Source organism: Triticum dicoccoides, chromosome 5B (assembly GCF_002162155.2).
Source record: "Triticum dicoccoides isolate Atlit2015 ecotype Zavitan chromosome 5B, WEW_v2.0, whole genome shotgun sequence".
NCBI classification, from domain to species: Eukaryota; Viridiplantae; Streptophyta; class Magnoliopsida; order Poales; family Poaceae; genus Triticum; species Triticum dicoccoides.
Window position 1 is genome coordinate 684,821,390 of NC_041389.1, and position 20,358 is coordinate 684,841,747.

The 20,358-nt window shown below is 43.6% G+C and overlaps 1 protein-coding gene across 2 annotated transcripts; it reads right to left on the reverse strand.

Annotated features, from left to right (window-relative positions):
* Window positions 1-2,124: 2,124 nt before the first annotated feature.
* On the reverse strand, window positions 2,125-6,124 carry LOC119312619. Of its 2 annotated transcripts, none has more exons than XM_037588359.1 (3): window positions 4,684-6,124; window positions 4,058-4,182; window positions 2,125-2,549 (listed from the first exon to the last, which is right to left on the reverse strand). In XM_037588359.1, the coding sequence occupies exons 1-2, from the start codon at window positions 6,039-6,041 to the stop codon at window positions 4,062-4,064; spliced, it is 1,479 nt and encodes a 492-aa protein (XP_037444256.1). In that variant the 5' UTR covers window positions 6,042-6,124; the 3' UTR covers window positions 2,125-2,549; window positions 4,058-4,061. The 2 variants fall into 2 exon arrangements, with proteins under 2 accessions (XP_037444256.1, XP_037444255.1); XM_037588358.1 differs by having other exon boundaries at window positions 4,058-4,224.
* Between the last annotated feature and the right edge of the window lie 14,234 nt (window positions 6,125-20,358).

Consider the following 20,358-nt stretch of genomic DNA (forward strand, 5'->3'; position numbering starts at 1 on the left):
CCCCCCACACACACACAGAAAAATTCACCTAATACACGTTAGTTTTTGTGCTGGATGTTCAGTAAAAACAGACTAAACCTCGTAGTTTTGCCCCTCAACCCATTGTCCCTCCAAAGATTAGGCCCAAGCTCCGCCACTGGCTGGCGCAATTCGATTGCAGCGCACTTTCGGTTCATGTTTAGGCCTGAGAAAAATACACGTGAGGAAAAGTGTTGACGTACAAATGTATTGCATAGTCTCTTAGCTAGAGCATGCATTTCTACATTATTAATTTACTTTAGCTAAAAAAATTGAATTTGGTCAATCAATTTCTTGGCCGTTGATTTTTGCACTAAGATTTTTGCTGCATTTTTTCTACCTTTATTGTTTGTCGTGCTAGGCTTATTTTTTTTATTGATCCCATATTTTTTTTGAGGCAGGGTTAGTATATTTGCTATTGGGCCAAAACTCGTTAACTGTCCGATCCAACACTCCTTTCTATCTAATGTTTTTTTTCTATTTTTCCGTGTTTTTGTTTTTCTTTGTTCGTTGGTTTATTTTTCTTTTGTGGGTACTTTTGGAATGTTGGGTGAGTGTAAATGCATATACATAAATACTATGCACATATGTACGAAAATTACACTATTTATGATTGTTATTGCATACTACGAAAAGTGCAATTTTAGAACGAAGTTGTGTGCAAGTCTTTTTTAATAAAATAGTTATCCTTCTTCTTATAAGGGTAATAACTACTACATCATTGTGCCTTATTTTGATTTTTTAGTTATTATTTTGTTTTCATGGATAAAACCAATGTCACTAATTCATTCCGTCTTAGGAATGGTTTTTGCGAAAATTCCATTATTATATGTTTGTTCTTGAATATTTAAAAACATATTTTTTATGAATATTGTGTGCAAATTTTTCGTTGTTTGTTCTATTTTTTATTTTCTTTTTCTTAAAGGATAATACCGATGCCACTAATTTATTCTTTTTTAGAAAAATACATTATTTTGATTTTGTAATACCAATGCCACCAAAGCATTCCTTCTTCATAATCTTTTTTTTTTGCAAAATTTCACTATTATATTCTTGTACTTGTATATTATAAAAAGTGTAATTTCTGTTCAAACTATACACAAATTTGTTTTTTTCTTGCTTTTCTCTCTTCTTAAAGGGTAATACCGATGCCACTAATTCATTCTTGCTTAAAAGTTTCATTATTTTAATATTTTTAGTTTTTATTTTATTTTCTTTCTTCTGAAAGGGTAATACCAGTTCCGCTAATTCATTTTCCTTATGTGAAATGTGGAATCAAACCCTATGTGAGATGAAGATGGAGGAGGGGGCGAATGGGGCTATCCTCCACGCATGAAGGCCTCTCTGTCAAACCAATACGGCGCACAAGCGCAAAGGATAGGAGGGTGGCCAGGCAGGATCCTGGAGGAGAACCGGGGCAGCAAGGGAGCTTGTAAGCTCGGTGGCGATGGGATAGCCGACTAATGGCACCGGCAGCCACCTAATTAACGAGGGGACATAGCACCAGCGCGAGGGACCAGGCGATGGAGTAGTAACCAGTAATGTTGAAACCCTCACAAATACGCTCTGAACTCAAAGACAGAACTGCCGCCAAGAGTATAAAACACGGATTCATATGGATAGGGTAAACAGAGTACAGAAACTGATGAAATATGTCTGACAATGTTTATCCTATTTCTCAAATATGAAATGCTTCTCAAATACGTATGAAAATGCTTCTCAAAAGATCGAAACATCGTTGTACGAACAACATAACAGACCCTGAACTGCTCCAATGTTAGGCATCCTTGACTCTGGCCCCCACTCGGCAGCTAATTTGCATCATAGAATCCTAGTTGCGACACTATCCTTCAGACCAAGTCTTGAACATCACTCGCTATTTCACTTCTTCGGGGTGCCAAAGCCTCCACGTTTGGTGCCTTAATTCTTGTCTACATTTAGTCTGGAATCTAAACTACAATACCATGACAAAAGTGTTTCCCAATTGCGGAAAGCTAATTTGGTATGTTGACTCCGCCTCTCCGGATAAGCCATACATGCTAGTATACAGTTACTTTGAAACCCTCACAAATATGTTCTGAACACAAACAGAGAAATGCCGCAAAGAGTATCAAAAACAGATTCACACAGACAAGGAAAGAAAGAGTCGATGATGCTTATCCTATTTCATAAAGATGAAATGATCCTCACATGATAGATACGCCGTTGTACAGAACAACAAACAGACCCTAAACCATTCAATGTTAGGCATTAGGCATCATTGACCCTGATCCCCACTCGGCAACCAATTTGCATCATAGAATCCTAGTTGCGACACTATCCTTCAGACCAGCTCTTGAACATCATTCACTATTTCACTTCTTCGGGGTGCCAAAGCCTCCACATTTGGTGCCTTAATTCTTGTCTACATTTAGTCTGGAATCTAAACTTTAATACCATGACAAAAGTGTTTCCCAATTGCGGAGAAGAAAAGGATCATACTCAAGGCGCTGATGACTGATGAAACATCCCGCCTGACCATCAGCGTAGCACTAGCAGCACAAAGCAACAGATTGAGATGTTAGTACAACTGATATATACATAGAAAGCAAAACTCCTGTAAGAGGCATGTAATGCTAGCAGAATAAATTGAGTCAGACAAAATATAGTACATATGAATTTTACGTAAAAAGCAACATTTCACACATGCACAGGAACATGCAATATGGTTTATACAACCCTCCAAGACTGATGCAAAGAATGTCGCATCACAGAAAAGAGCAGAACAATGGCAGTCTTTTCAGAGCATGGCAAACATTGCAACCACATACTGAATATGGCAAATTGCGATAGCATTGGTAAAAAAAAGAAGAAGAAGAAAACATATCAAACGCTGAATGACAACAACACGTATCAAGCTACTTGTATACACATCAACAGATGAGTATTGACCATCGAGGTAACATGAAACATGCAGTTGCAACATCTAATGCCGTGTCTCGGGCATATCTTGGCAATTTCAGAACTTAATATCTGGCTGAACCACATTTTACAGACATTGAACAATCTGTTGCTAGTCTCTTTTTTACACAGGTTCAGCAGAGACCTGACATTACCACATTTGAAGCCTCTACCTGCAACCCCAAGGTTATTTACAGTACGTCTAGGCTTGTGTTGTTACCATTTGAGTTTCCCCTAGTAAACGACTATATCAATGTTCTTGTTAAAAACGACTATTACCCATATTTACTCTAAGAGGTAGAAAACATATTGATGCATGACCATCAATTCTATTAAACGATTGAAAACTCACCAGGAAGAGATCCATACAAATGATTAAGTGGTCCAACATGATCATTATGGCATGATGATGATAATAGATTGGTTCGTTTAACACCAACTAATCACATTATTGCATAACTTATGTAAGACATGATTTAAAAGAGGAGATCTTCTGTAGTAAATCTACCTTCTGCGAGTACACATTTAGATAGATGCATAGATGTTCAAACTGCCATTGCTATTCCAAGTGTATAGGTAAGATAGGTAATAAAACATATGTATATAAATATAGAAGGCAAATGGCTGACATGTTGCACCAGACACAAGTTCAAGATATGATCAACCCATGGCACAAGTTTTTTTGAGAAATGAAAGCATTTTCTGCTTTCAGAAACATCATCTACCATCTATTAGCAAAACTGCATTGATTAAACGGTCTTCTATGGAATGTCAATGAGAATTCAAGAGATAAGTAGAAATAGCAAACAGTTCCTCCTTCCAAGTCCCAAGCAAGACTACTAGTAGTTTGCATATGCAGGATCACATGGCTTTTTTCTGTGGGAGTATGACTAATTGGGGCAGTGGCAGTGCCTCTTTAAAATTGTGGGTCCTGTTGATCCCAAAAGTTACTTGTGAAACTATTCCATAAAAGTTAAATTTCATGTGAAATCTTGGGAGAGCAATGCAAACTTCAAAGAAAATAAAGTATTTCACCACGCAGTTGTGCAGTCCTGGCAGCATTGCTGGTCCAAAGAAAGGGGCAATGATAATACAGTACCTTCTTAAGAATCGCCTTTCTCCAAAGATGGAGCAGCATCCTCACCATTGCTACCAGAGGTCTTTGAGTCCTTAGCATCATCTTCGCTGGCTGTGTCCTTCACCGATTCTTCATTTGATGCACTCCTGGAAACATCATCCAAAGAATCATTCACCTGGCTCTGTTCACTGATGTTTATAACAAGAGACTAGTCAGGAGAGGTACAGAACTCTTCTCAAATAGGATGATACATATCCCTCCAATATATGCAGATTTGATATCCATGACAATGCATAAATCATAACAAAAGATGTCAGGTCCTAACTCTCAAGTACTGCCATCAAAACACTGAGGCTAATTCGACCTGTGGAATCACTCAAAAACAGTTGAGGTCGCTGCCGAACAAAAGAAAGAAAAACATTGCTTGGCAACCACTTTGTCGCAGAACATCTAAAACCGTCGTAAACTCATCTTCCAAACTAAAAGACAAGGTCCCAAAGTAACTAAGGGCACATGGAAACAACCAACAGCTGATCCTAAAGAGTACCGAACTAATGGGAAGTATTTTTCCCACAATCAAATCCATACACATGTTTCAGCATTGCATAGCTCAGAACAGGGGAGGCATTTGGTAGTAGAACCCTCACCTGACATTGAGGTCATGGCTGACACATTCAACGGCGTCGACAAAGCCACCTTCCTTGATAGTATTGGACCCCTTGTCAAGGAGCTGCTGTGCCTCATCTACTGTTTTCTCCTCCTCTCCCCCCTCCTTGATAGTATTGGACCCCTTGTCAAGTAGCTGTTGTGCCTCATCTACTGTTTTCTCCTCCTCTCCCCCCTCCTCATTACCTACATCCTCACTAGGGATTGACGGCAGCAGGTCCTGGTATTTGAGACGGTCCACAGGAGTGCAGAAGCTGACAACTGGAATCAAATTACAGAAGCCATGATTATCACACACCTTCTTCACCCGCTCCGACTGTAGCTCGATTGTGAAGAGGCCAGCCACCGTGTTAACGAAAATGACATTCACTCCCTCGGCAAATCCCAATACCATCACTTCAGCCTCTGCATCCACGAGAGCAGCAGGTGGGAGCAAATTTTGCAGGTCGATGACCCGGCTAATTACCCATTGTGCATCACTCTCCTCCCTTGACCACAATTTGAGATGGGAACTGAAGCCTTCGCTAACTCCTATTCCACCATCTTCCGCCACCATGAGGTTAAATATCGGGTCAAAGTTCACCTCCGGCGTCTCGAACCCAGTTAGGACGTTGCTGGTCAAGTCATACTCTAGGATGAACCCACGGTCGGACATGAAGTAGAGCAGAGACCTCCCAAGGAGCAGGCTGGAATGACATGTGAACTTCAATGCGTCGGATCTGTGACTAATCTTCTTCAGTGCACCGGACCAGGTGCCAGTCTCTGACGAGTAGACGCACACCGACGTGAGACCAGCATACATGATCTGAAGTCGGTACACGGTGAAGACGAAGACCACGCGGAAGGGGCCCCCGTTGCAGTCGCGGTGGTCGCACCCGTCCGCTGGGCAGAGCACGGCCGCGGTCGGGGACACGTAGCTGCTGTGCAGCGGGGGCACTGGTATGCGCCGCCGGATGCCCGTGCTTAGATCCCACACAAGGAGTTGCTGAGCACCAGATCCCTCTGAGAGGAAGAGGGCGCGGCCGTGGCGGCAGTCGAGGGCGAGCCAGGAGGCGCGGTCCGGGGCGGGGAGGGAGAAGGGCGAGGCGGTGGTGGAGAGGAAGCGGGGGACGCGCTCGTCCTCCCAGTTGTGGAGGAAGCCGATCAAGGGCGGTGGCCGATGCTGATGCGCCTTGATGAAGCGGCGGCGGAAGTCGGGCTGGGAGACGGCGCGGCCCCAGGCCTTGCAGGCGAAGGAGAGGCGGAGGAGGCAGGCTGGGTCGTCGGGAGGGAGGCGGAGGAGGATCTCCTCGACGAGCTCGTACGGGAGCGAGGTGCGGCGGCGTGGCGGTGATGCCATGGTGGATGGTGCTCTGCTCGCTGGGTTTCGTTGGTGTGGATCTGGATAGGGGAAATGGGGAAGACGGTGGAGTGGTTGGGCTCAACCACAACAACCAGGTTCAGACTTCAGCTCAGAGGGTGAAACGATCGAGATTGTTTTCCTTGTGGAGAAAAGAGACTGAAAAAAAAAAGATACTCACTAGTATTCTTAAATCTATAATAATACTATATGTCCCTTTTTTTTAAAAAAAGAGAAACGTTTAGAAACGGCGAACAGGCCGAACATTCAGCCGATCGCACCGCTCGCTCGCCTAGCAGCTTCCATATGCACTGCTCGCTCTCGACCTTATCCTTTCCAGTTCGCCATCGCTGACCACTTGTTCTGCTCTTCTTTTTACTTCGACGCACCTGCTGCTGCTCCTTCCATCCCCACCTCCTTCAATCTCCAGACCTGCTGCTGCTCCGTCCATCTCCACCTCCTTCAATCTCCAGACCTGCTGCTGCTCCGTCCATCTCCACCTCCCGAACTGGGTTCTTTCTCATCATAGAGAGGGAAGGGGAGTTGCTCGGCTGAGCACGGCAGGGGCTCCTCCCTCGTACCCGCGTGTTCTTCAGATATGCCTGGGGTTGCTTGCCCCTGGATGTCGCCGTGCCGCAATGGCTTTTTCGCTGGTGATGGAGGACGACGGATGCTGGAGGACTGCCGGGCGTTTGATTGCTGCAATCGGCATGCGGATTTGCTGGAACCGGCAAATGGAAATGCTGGGATCATTGAGCGAGTCACGGATATGGAGGAGATGCAACCTGCGACCAAATTTGTTGGAACCGGCCACAATCTTTGCTACCACCGTCTTCTGATTTGCTGGAACCAGCCCACTTTATTTTGCTGCCACCTATTTTGCTGGAACTAGTCCTAATTTTTGCTACCATGATCTTCTGATTTTGCTGGAACCAGCCCACTTCTTTTGCTACCACTGTCTTCGGATTTTTGCTGGAACAAGACCAACTTTTTGCTGCCACCGCGAACCTTATTTTCCTGGAACCAGAACATATTTTTGCTACCATCGTATTTTGATTTTGCTGGAACTGGCATATTTTTTTGCTACAACCATCTTGATTTTGCTGGAACTAGCAGTTTTTTTGTTGCTACCACCGGCTTTGGCTGTGAGCGGCGCCATCGTCGCCATTGATGCTGCAATCGGGGGCTGGATAACACCGGCGAGGAACGGTGTTGTGGTCAGTGCCGTGGAGCTCTCGTGGATGCAACAGTGAGGTGACGAAAAAAGCTGCTACAGGGGGTCAACGAACTTTTTTGTTTTGGTGTTTTGACGATGGTGAGCATCGACGGCGACCTTCGGGGGCGGGGCAAACGAGTGAGGGCGGCTGGAGGGAGAGGAAGCGCGCAACGCGGGGGGAGAGGTGGGGCGGTCGCCGTGATTTTCTTCCGGTGCTTTTTTTTGTTTTCAGATGTGAACATGAGGAGGGTCACGAGACGATGGGAATGAAGGATCGAACGGCTATGCGCGCGGGAATCCGATGGCTGCGCGTCGACCGGCCGAATTTTGGGCCGGTCGACCGGCGCCTATCACTGCCCTTTTTAAAAACACGCGGTCTTCTCTTTCATTGTTATTTACGCAATTTTTTTATATTCATCCCACTTTATGATTTCCATATGTTGGCCATTCATCACTTTATGTCAAATTCATTGCAATGGTGACACCATACTAGTTTTGTTTATTCAGGTGCATGGGTTTATAGAAACTAATCCTAATAATGAGATCACACCGGAGGAAAACATATTCATCAACCCACCCATCATTGTTCGATCGAGTATAATTTGCAAAAGCTTCTTTGGCACCCATTCTAATGGTCACTCGTGGAGCTCCTCCGTGTGACGCATGATGCATCTACCAGTTTGCCATCGAGAGGAAAATATTCAATCATTGAGTTGTTTTTGTTTACTGCAATCATTGAGCAAGCTGGCCTGAGACAAATTGACTTAAATGAAAGACAATATACTCGGGGTAATAATTTACAAAATCCTACTTTGAGAAGTTGGCTAGAGTGCTATGCTGCCCAGGTTGGGAGGAAAATTACCCTACGACCGATGTTAGTGCTCTAGTTAGAGAAAAATTTGACCACACACCCTCTTTTTCTAGACTATATTGTTGTGCCGAAAATTGATCCTAGTTTTAGTTTTGAAAACTCTTGGTTTTTGAGAGATGTGATTCATATTGATAGACAATCGTTTGGACAAGCTGCACCTTGTTGCCTCGTTGAATACGATCATGGGTGGCACTGGTATCAGGGACACACCACTTGGTCCAATAAGACCTCTGAAGTGGCATACCACAAACTTCAACGTAACACAACACTCCCTTTCTTCTGGCATCGAGGCGAGGAGAAGCAAGATTGGCCGCCTAAAGATTCGACGGTCGTCAGAGGAGACCGGCCAGCCGACACGATCATCGATTGAGTTTTTGGTCATATGAATTTTTGAAAAAAATTCTAACATGATTTTGATCTTGGACATCAAAGAAAAACTTTTAGGTGCCCCCCACAATCCTCGCCTCCTTTTAAGTTCTTGTTACTGTATTATTTATCTGAAGCATCTAAAGATTCAAAGGGCCGATTCTGCAATTTTTACGTTGTTTTCTCTAGAGAAATGCAACAAATCCAGCCTTTCAAAGAGACCCCTCCCCTCTTTTTAAGTTCTTATTATCGGAGCATTTAAGAACCCAAAGGGCCAATTTTGCAAATTTCTATGTTGTTTTCTCTAGAGAAATGCAACAAATCATGCAATTCAAAAGGACCCGTCCCTTCCCCCGATGGCAAGAAGAAAGATACTCCCTCCGTTCCGATTAAAACCACGACAAGTAAATCGGAACGGAGGGAGTAGAATTTAAGGTCGAAAGGCCTAGTCTATTTTGTCTACACCCACACTATTATTCTTAATTCTACAATACTTGTTCCTCCCGTCTTTCGTTGTTATTTACGCAGTTTTGTGTTATATTCATCGCACTCTATGATTTTCATATGTTGTCCATTCATCACTTGATGTCAAATTCATTGCGACGGTGACACCATAACTAGTTTTATTTATCCAGGTGCATGTGTTTATAGAAACTAATTCTGACAATGAGATCACCCCGGAGGAAACATATTCGTCAAGCCAATCGTCATTGTTCGATCAATTATAATTTGCAAATGGTTCTTTGGCACCCATTCTAATGGTCACTCATGGAGCTCCTCCGCGCGGCACATGATGCATCTACCAACTTGTCATTAAGAGGAAAATACAATCATTGAGATGAAAATACAATCATTGAGCAAGCTGGCCTCAGAGACCTTAACTTAAGTGAAAGACAATAAACTCGGGGTAATATTTGTTGGGGAACGTAGTAATTTCAAAAAATTTCCTACGCACACGCAAGATCATGGTGATGATATAGCAACGACAGGGGAGAGTGTTCGTCCACGTACCCTCGTAGACCGTAAGCGGAAGCGTTAGCACAACGCGGTTGATGTAGTCGTACGTCTTCACGATCCGACCGATCCAAGCACCGAACGTACGGAGCCTCCGAGTTCAGCACACGTTCAGCTCGATGACTATCTCCGGCCTCCGATCCAGCCGAGCTCCGGAGATGAGTTCCGTCAGCACAACGGCGTGGTGACGATGATGATGTTCTACCGGCGCAGGGCTTCGCCTAAACTTCACGACGATATGACCGAGGTGGAATATGGTGGAAGGGGGCACCGCACACGGCTAAGGAACGATCCGTAGATCAACTTGTGTGTCATGGGGTGCCCCCCTGCCCCCGTATATAAAGGAGCAAGGGAGGAGTAGGCCGGCCCTAGGAGGAGGGCGCGCCAAGGGAGTCCTACTCCCACCGGGAGTAGGATTCCTTCTTTCCTAGTCCAACTAGGAGAAAGGGGGAAAGAAGGGAAGTGGAGAAGGAAGGGAGAGGGGGGCCGCGCCCCAAACCCTTTGTCCAATTCGGACTGGGCTTGGGAGGGGCGCGCGCCACCTCCTGGCTCCTTCCCACTAAAGCCTATTAAGGCCCAATACTCTTTCCCGTATTTCCGTAACTCCCCGGTACTCCGAAAAATACCCGAATCACTCGGAACCTTTCCGAACTCCGAATATAGTCGTCCAATATATCGATCTTTACGTCTCGACCATTTCGAGACTCCTCGTCATGTCCCCGATCTCATCCGGGACTCCGAACTCCTTCGGTACATCAAAACTCATAAACTCATAATAATACTGTCATCGAAACCTTAAGCGTGCGGACCCTACGGGTTCGAGAACTATGTAGACATGACCTAGAACTATTCTCGGTCAATAACCAATAGCGGAACCTGGATGCCCATATTGGTTCCTACATATTCTACGAAGATCTTTATCGGTCAAACCGCATAACAACATACGTTGTTCCCTTTGTCATCGGTATGTTACTTGCCCGAGATTTGATCATCGGTATCCAATACCTAGTTCAATCTCGTTACCGGCAAGTCTCTTTACTCGTTCTGTAATGCATCATCCCGTAACCAACTCATTGGTCACATTGCTTGCAAGGCTTATAATGATGTGCATTACCGAGAGGGCCCAGAGATACCTCTCCGACGATCGGAGTGACAAAACCTAATCTCAAAATACGCCAACTCAACATGTACCTTCGGAGACACCTGTAGTACTCCTTTATAATCACCCAGTTACGTTGTGACGTTTGGTAGTACCCAAAGTGTTCCTCCGGTAAACGGGAGTTGCATAATTCTCATAGTTACAGGAACATGTATAAGTCATGAAGAAAGCAATAGCAGTATACTAAACGATCAAGTGCTAGGCTAACGGAATGGGTCATGTTAATCACATCATTCTCCTAATGATGTGATCCCGTTAATCAAATGACAACTCTTTTGTCCATGGCTAGGAAACATAACCATCTTTGATAAACGAGCTAGTCAAGTAGAGGCATACTAGTGACACTATGTTTGTCTATGTATTCACATATGTATTATGTTTCCGGTTAATACAATTCTAGCATGAATAATAAACATTTATCATGAAATAAGGAAATAAATAATAACTTTATTATTGCCTCTAGGGCATATTTCCTTCAGTCTCCCACTTGCACTAGAGTCAATAATCTAGTTCACATCACCATGTGATATAACATCAATATTCATATCTGTATATGATTAACACCCATAGTTCACATCTTCATGTGACCAACACTCAATGGGTTTACTAGAGTCAATAATCTAGTTCACATCGCTATGTGATTAACACCCAAAGAGTACTAAGGTGTGATCATGTTTTGCTCGTGAGAGAATCTTAGTCAACGGGTCTGACATATTCAGAGCCGTATGTATTTTCCAAATATTCTATGTCTACAATGCTCTGCACGGAGCTACTCTAGCTAATTGCTCCCACTTTCAATATGTATCCAGATTGAGACTTAGAGTCATCTGGATCAGTGTAAAAGCTTGCACCGATGTAACTCTTTACGATTGGCTCTTTTATCACCTCCATAATCGAGAAATATTTCCTTAGTCCTCACTAAGGATATTCTTGACCAATGTCCAGTGATCTACTCCTAGATCAATATTGTACTCCCTTGCAAAATTCAGAGCAAGGTATACAATAGGTCTGGTACATAGCATAGCATACTTTATAGAACCTATGACTGAGGCATAGGGAATGACTTTTCATTCTCTTTCTATTTTCTGCCATGGTCGGGTCTTAAGTCTTACTCAACTTCATACCTTTGCATCACAGGCAAGATCTCCTTCTTTGACTGTTCCATTTTGAACTATTTCAAAAATTTATCAAGGTATGTATACATTGAAAAATCTTATCAAGCGTCTTGATCTATCTATATAGATCTTGATGCTCAATGTGTAAGCAGCTTCACCGAGGTCTTGCTTTGAAAAACTCTTTTTGAAGTATCCTTTATGCTTTACAGAATAATTCTACATTATTTCCAATCAACAATATGCCATTCACATATACTTATCAGAAATGCTGCAGTGCTCCCACTCACTTTCTTGTAAATACAGGTCTTTCCAAAAGTCTGTATAAAACCATATGCTTTGACCAACTCATCAAAGCGTATATTCCAACTCCGAGATGCTTGCACCAGTCCATTTATGGATTGCTGGAGCTTGCACACTTTGTTAGCATCTTTAGGATTGACAAAACCTTCTGGTTGCATCATATACAACTCTTCTTTAACAAATCCATTAAGGAATGCAGTTTTGACATCCATTTACCAGATTTCATCAAATGTGGCAATTGCTAACATGATTCGGACAGACATAAGCATCGATATGAGTGAGAAAATCTCATCGTATTCAACACCTTGAACTTGTCGAAAACCTTTTGCAACAAGTCGAGCTTAGTAGATAGTAATACTACTATTAGTGTTCGTCTTCCTCTTGAAGATCCATTTATACAATATGGCTTGCCGATCATCGGGAAACTCCACCAAAGTCCACACTTTGTTCTCATACATGGATCCTATCTCAGATTTCATGGCCTCCAGCCATTTTGCGGAATCTGGGCTCATCATCGCTTCCTCATAGTTCGTAGGTTTATCATGGTCTAGTAACATGACTTTCAGAATAGGATTACCGTACCACACTGGTGCGGACCGTACTCTGGAAGACCTACGAGGTTCTGTAGTAACTTGATCTGAAGTTTCATGATCATCATCATTAGCTTCCTCACTAATTGGTGTAGGAATCACTGGAACTGATTTCAGTGATGAACTATTTTCCAATTCGGGAGAAGGTACATTTACCTCATCAAGTTCTACTTTCCTCCCACTCACTTCTTTCGAGAGAAACTCCTTCTCTAGAAAGGATCCATTCTTAGCAACGAATGTTTTTGCCTTTGGATCTGTGATAGAAGGAGTACCCAACAATTTCCTTTGGGTATTCTATGAAGACGCACTTCTCTGATTTGGGTTTGAGCTTATCAGGTTGAAAACCTTTTTCATATAAGCATCGTAACTCCAAACTTTAAGAAACGACAGCTTAGGTTTACTGTTAAACCATAGTTCATACGGTGTCGTCTCAACGGATTTAGATGGTGCCCTTTTAAACATGAATGCAGCTGTCTCTAATGCATAACCCCAAAACAATAGTGGTAAATTAGTAAGAGACATCATAGATCGCACCATATCCAATAAAGTGCGGTTACGACGTTCGGACACACCATAATGTTGTGGTGTTCCAGGTGGCGTGAGCTGTGAAACTATTCCACGTTGTTTTAATTGAAGACCAAACTCGTAACTCAAATATTCGTCTCCGTGATCAGATCGCAGAAACTTTATTTTCTTGTTACGATGATTTTTCCACTTCACTCTGAAATTCTTTGAACCTTTCAACTATTTCAGACTTATGTTTTATCAAGAAGATATACCCATATCTGCTCAAATCATCTTGTGAAGGTCAGAAAATAATGATACTTGCCACGAGCCTTCATACTCATTGGTCTGTATACATCAGTATGTATTATTTCCAACAAGTCAGTAGCTCGTTCCATTGTTACGAAGAACGGAGTTTTAGTCATCTTGCCCAAAAGGCACGGTTCGCAAGCATCAAATGATTCATAACCAAGTGATTCCAAAAATCCATCTTTATGGAGTTTTTTCATGCGCTTTACACCGATATGACCCAAACGGCAGTGCCACAAATAAGTTGCACTATCATTATTAACTTTGCATCTTTTGGCATCAATATTATGAATATGTGTATCAATACGATCGAGATCCAACAAACTATTTTTATTGGGTGTATAACCATCGAAGGTCTTATTCATGTAAACAGAATAACAGTTATTCTTTAACTTTAAATGAATAACTGTATTGCAATAAACATGATCAAATCATATTCATGCTCAATGCAAACGCCAAATAACATTTATTTAAGTTTAACACTAATCCCGAAAGTATAGGGAGTGTGCGATGATGATCATATCAATCTTGGAACTACTTCCAACACTCATCGTCACTTCCCCTTCAACTAGTCTCTGTTTATTCTGTAACTCCTGTTTCGAGTTACTAATCTTAGCAACCGAACAAGTATTAAATACTCAGGGGCTACTATAAACACTAGTAAGGCACACATCAATAATATGTATATCAAATATACCATTGTTTACTTTGCCATCCTTCTTATCCACCAAATATTCAGGGCATTTCCGCTTCGAGTGACCATTTCCTTTGCAGTGTAAACACTCAGTTTCAGGCTTTGGTCCAGCTTTGGTCTTCTTCATGGGAGTGACAACTTGTTTGTCTTTCCACTTGAAGTTCCCTTTCTTTCCCTTTGCCCTTCTCTTGAAACTAGCGGTCTTGTCAATCATCAACACTTGATGCTCTTTCTTGATTTCTACCTTCGTCGATTTCAACATCACGAAGAGCTCGGGAATCGTTTTTGTCATCCCTTGCATACTATAGTTCATCACGAAGTTCTAGTAACTTAGTGACGGTGACTAGAGAATTCTGTCAATCACTATCTTATCTGGAAGATTAACTCCCACTTGATTCAAGCGATTGAAGTACCCAGACAATCTGAGCACATGCTCACTAGTTGAGCGATTCTCCTCCATCTTTTAGCTATAGAACTTGTTGGAGACTTCATATCTGTCAACTCGGGTATTTGCTTGAAATATTAACTTCAATACCTAGAACATCTTATATGGTCCATGACGTTCAAAACGTCTTTGAAGTCCCGATTCTAAGCCGTTAAGCATGGTGCACTAAACTATCAAGTAGTCATCATATTGAGCTAGCCAGACGTTCATAACATCTGCATCTGCTCCTGCAATAGGTCTATCCCCTAGCGGTGCATTAAGGACATAATTCTTCTATGCAGTAATGAGGATAAACCTCAGATCACGGATCCAATCCGCATCATTGCTACTAACATTTTTCAACACAATTTTCTCTAGGAACATATCAAAATAAACATATGAAAGCAACAACGCGAGCTATTGATCTACAACATAATTTGCAAAATACTACCAGGACTAAGTTCATGATAAATTTAAGTTCAATTAATCATATTACTTGAGAACTCCCACTTAGACAGACATCTCTCTAGTTATCTAAGTGATCACGTGATCCAAATCAACTAAACCATAACCGATCATCACGTGAGATGGAGTAGTTTTCAATGGTGAACATCACTATGTTGATCATATCTAATATATGATTCACGCTCGACCTTTTGGTCTCCGTGTTCCGAGGCCATATCTGCATATGCTAGGCTCGTCAAGTTTAACCTGAGTATTCTGCGTGTGCAAAACTGGCTTGCACCCATTGTAGATGGACGTAGAGCTTATCACACCCGATCATCACGTGGTGTCTGGGCACGACGAACTTTGGCAACGGTGCATACTCAGGGAGAACACTTCTTGATAATTTTTAGTGAGAGATCATCTTAAAATGCTACCGTCAATCAAAGCAAGATAAGATGCATAAAGGATAAACATCACATGCAATCAATATAAGTGATATGATATGGCCATCATCATCTTGTGCTTGTGATCTCCATCTCCGAAGCACCGTCGTGATCACCATCGTCACCAGCGCGACACCTTGATCTCCATCGTAGCATCGTTGTCGTTACGCCATCTATTGCTTCTACGACTATCGCTACCGCTTAGTGATAAAGTAAAGCAATTACATGGCGTTTGCATTTCATACAATAAAGCGACAACCATATGGCTCCTGCCAGTTGCCGATAACTTCGGTTACAAAACATGATCATCTCATACAATAAAATATAGCATCACGTCTTGACCATATCACATCACAACATGCCCTGCCAAAACAAGTTAGACGTCCTCTACTTTGTTGTTGCAAATTTTACGTGGCTGCTACGGGCTTAGCAAGAACCGTTCTTACCTACGCATCAAAACCACAACGATAGTTCGTCAAGTTGGTGCTGTTTTAACCTTCGCAAGGACAGGGCGTAGCCACACTGGATTCAGCTAAAGTGAGAGAGACAGACACCCGCCAGCCACCTTTAAGCATGAGTGCTCGTAACGGTGAAACCAGTCTCGCGTAAGCGTACGCGTAATGTCGGTCCGGGCCGCTTCATCTCACAATACCGCCGAACCAAAGTATGACATGCTGGTAAGCAGTATGACTTGTATCGCCCACAACTCACTTGTGTTCTACTCGCGCATATAACATCAATGCATAAAACCTGGCTCTGATATCACTGTTGGGGAACGTAGTAATTTCAAAAAAATTCCTACGCACACGCAAGATCATGGTGATGATATAGCAACGAGAGGGGAGAGTGTTCGTCCACATACCCTCGTAGACCGTAAGCGGAAGCGTTAGCACAACGCGGTTGATGTAGTCGTACGTCTTCACGATCCGACCGATCCAAGCACCGAACGTACGGAGCCTCCGAGTTCAGCACACGTTCAGCTCGATGACTATCTCCGGCCTCCGATCCAGCCGAGCTCCGAAGATGAGTTCCGTCAGCACAACAGCGTGGTGACGATGATGATCTTCTATCGGCGCAGGGCTTCGCCTAAACTCCGCGACGATATGACCGAGGTGGAATATGGTGGAAGGGGGCACCGCACACGGCTAAGGAACGATCCGTAGATCAACTTGTGTGTCATGGGGTGCCCCCCTGCCCCTGTATATAAAGGAGCAAGGGAGGAGGAGGCCGGCCCTAGGAGGAGGGCGCGCCAAGGGAGTCCTACTCCCACCGGGAGTAGGATTCCTTCTTTCCTAGTCCAACTAGGAGAAGGGGGGAAAGAAGGGAAGTGGAGAAGGAAGGGAGAGGGGGGCCGCGCCCCAAACCCTTTGTCCAATTCGGACTGGGCTTGGGAGGGGCGCGCGCCACCTCCTGGCTCCTTCCCACTAAAGCCTATTAAGGCCCAATACTCTTTCCCGTATTCCCGTAACTCCTCGGTACTCCGAAAAATACCCGAATCACTCGGAACCTTTCCGAACTCCGAATATAGTCGTCCAATATATCGATCTTTACGTCTCGACCATTTTGAGACTCCTCGTCATGTCCCCTATCTCATCCGGGACTCCGAACTCCTTCGGTACATCAAAACTCATAAACTCATAATAATACTGTCATCGAAACCTTAAGCGTGCGGACCCTACGGGTTCGAGAACTATGTAGACATGACCTAGAACTATTCTCGGTCAATAACCAATAGCGAAACCTGGATGCCCATATTGGTTCCTACATATTCTACGAAGATCTTTATCGGTCAAACCGCATAACAACATACGTTGTTCCCTTTGTCATCGGTATGTTACTTGCCCGAGATTTGATCATCGGTATCCAATACCTAGTTCAATCTCGTTACCGGCAAGTCTCTTTACTCGTTCTGTAATGCATCATCCCGTAACCAACTCATTGGTCACATTGCTTGCAAGGCTTATAATGATGTGCATTACCGAGAGGGCCCAGAGATACCTCTCCGACGATCGGAGTGACAAAACCTAATCTCAAAATACGCCAACTCAACATGTACCTTCGGAGACACCTGTAGTACTCCTTTATAATCACCCAGTTACGTTGTGACGTTTGGTAGTACCCAAAGTGTTCCTCCGGTAAACGGGAGTTGCATAATTCTCATAGTTACAGGAACATGTATAAGTCATGAAGAAAGCAATAGCAGTATACTAAACGATCAAGTGCTAGGCTAACGGAATGGGTCATGTCAATCACATCATTCTCCTAATGATGTGATCCCGTTAATCAAATGACAACTCTTTTGTCCATGGCTAGGAAACATAACCATCTTTGATAAACGAGCTAGTCAAGTAGAGGCATACTAGTGACACTATGTTTGTCTATGTATTCACACATGTATTATGTTTCCGGTTAATACAATTCTAGCATGAATAATAAACATTTATCATGAAATAAGGAAATAAATAATAACTTTATTATTGCCTCTATGGCATATTTCCTTCAATATTTACGAAGTCCTATTTTTGAGAAGTTGGGTAGAGTGTTATGCTACCCTATGACCGAGGTTATTGCTTTAGTTAGTGAAAAATCTGACCATACACCCTTTTTCTGGACTATATTATTGTGGCAAAAACTTATCCTGTTTTTAGACAAGCTGCACCATATTGCCTCGTTGAATACGATCATGGGTGGCACCGGGGACATACCACTTGGTCTAATGAGACCTCTGGAGTGGCATACCACAGACTCCAACGCAACGCAACACTCCCTTCCTTCTAGCATCGAGGCGAGGAGGAAGAAGATTGTTTGCCTAAAGATTCGGCGGATTGTCGGAGGAGACCAGCCAGCCGACATGATCATCGATTGAGTTTTTGGTCATTTGCCTCCAACTCAACGCGCAAAACCTTTCTCTAGATCAGGAGACAACACCGCCTACGCCGAAAGCATAGATTTGGCGAAAGAATAAGTTACGAGTATATATGTATATATATTTTTTTCTTAAGAAGTTTTTGTTACTTTTTTTTATGGATTGCGCTGAGTATACAACACCGTAGTAGTTGGTCGGTTCGTAAAAGAAAGGAGGTTCAGAAAACGCTTTTGCCTGGTGCACGACATTTCCAAACTTTGCGGTGGTGAATGGTGAGCCGCGCCACTCTGATCATAGGCCGGTGGTGGTGCATCTTGAGGGCACGGAGAGAGGGTGGAAGTGGGGAGACCGTAACTTCAGGTTTGAAGCACGCTGGTTGCAGGAGGATGGTTGTGAATATATCATTAGAAGAGTGTGGGAGAGAAGTTACCAAGGTGGGGGGAGCAGTGTCACCCGGGGCCTTCAGAGTGTTGCCAAGGACATAAGTGCATGGAGTAGTGAAGTAGTAGGAGAATTAGATGGGAGAATAAAGAAGGCTCGGGGTGACTTGGAGAGGTGTATGAAGGCACGGATCTCTGAAGAAAAGATTAGGGAGGAAGCAAGGCTTCGCGCAGAATTGGAGGGACTGAAAGAAAATAAGTATACCCAGCTTAAACAGAGAGCACATATGTGGTGGTTGAAGGGTGGAAATAAAAATATTAAGTACCTGCAATCGGTAGCTTCTGCGAGGAAAAAATCGAACAGGCTGAAGGAGATACGAAGGGAGGATGGCACGGTGGTGGAGGAGGGGGAAGCCCTAACTAATTATGTGTGCTCGTTTTTTCAGGGGCTGTTCAATACTTCCAATCCGAATCGATTACATGAGCTGATTCACAAGGTGCAAACTCGCGTCTCAGATGCCATGAACGCGGTCCTAGAGGCTGAATATACGAGAGCCGAGGTGAAGGCTGCTCTAGATCATATTGGAGATCTCAAAGCCCCCGGGCCAGATGGGATGCCGACCATTGTTTTCAAACGACACTGGCACTTCATGGGGGATCGAGTCGTGGAGGAAGTTCTGAATGTGCTGAACGGAGGAGATTTTCCGGAGGGATGGAATGATACCATGGTTGTGCTAATACCCAAGGTGAAGAACCCAAAGAGGATCAAAGATCTCCGACCCATCAGCTTATGCAATGTAATGTATAAACTAGTCTCGAAGGTCATTGCAAATAGATTGAAGGTGGTTTTGCCTGATGTGATCTCCGAAAATCAGAGCGCATTTGTACCAGGGAGACTTATTACGGACAATGTGCTAACTGCCTATGAAATATCACACTACCTGATGAACAAAAGGAATGGGAGGACTGGAGTCGCGGCAATCAAGGCAGACATGAGTAAGGCCTACGATCGGGTAGAATGGAGCTTTTTGGAGGCCATGTTAACCAAGCTGGGGTTTAGCAGGAGGTGGGTTGCGCTTGTCATGAAGTGTGTTAGGACTGTCCGGTACCAGATAAAGGTGAATGGGGATCTTACCCAACAGTTCAGTCCATCACGAGGGCTCCGACAGGGGGATCCCATCTCCCCCTACCTCTTTGTCATATGTGCAGAAGGTTTGTCCACGCTGTTACTGGATGCAGAAGAGAAAGGGTTGCTGCATGGCGTGAAAATATGCCCAAGGGCACCATGTGTATCCCACCTACTGTTTGCGGACGACTCTATGCTCCTAATCAAAGCAAACCAACAGGAAGCAGCAGTATTACATGAAACTCTGCAGTTATATGAGGCGTGCTCGGGGCAGTGTATAAACACGGAAAAATCTGCAGTTATGTTCAGCCCTAACACATGCGATAATGACAGAAACGCTGTGAAGGCCGAACTAGGGATACGTAGTGAGGATTGGAATGAGAAATATCTAGGGCTGCCAGTCCATGTGGGACGCTCTAAGAAGAAAGCCTTCAGTTATATCAAAAGAAACATGTGTGGCCGGGTTTATGGGTGGCAAGAGAGATTACTAGCA

What these genes read in the sequence shown, in the direction of transcription:
- LOC119312619 (XM_037588358.1), bottom strand. Translation starts at nt 6,041, where the DNA reads ATGGCATCACCGCCACGCCGCCGCACCTCGCTCCCGTACGAGCTCGTC. An exon ending in AGCCATGACCTCAATGTCAG is followed by an intron (nt 4,225 to 4,683) that starts GTGAGGGTTCTA and finishes TATAAACATCAG; the next exon opens with TGAACAGAGCCAGGTGAATG.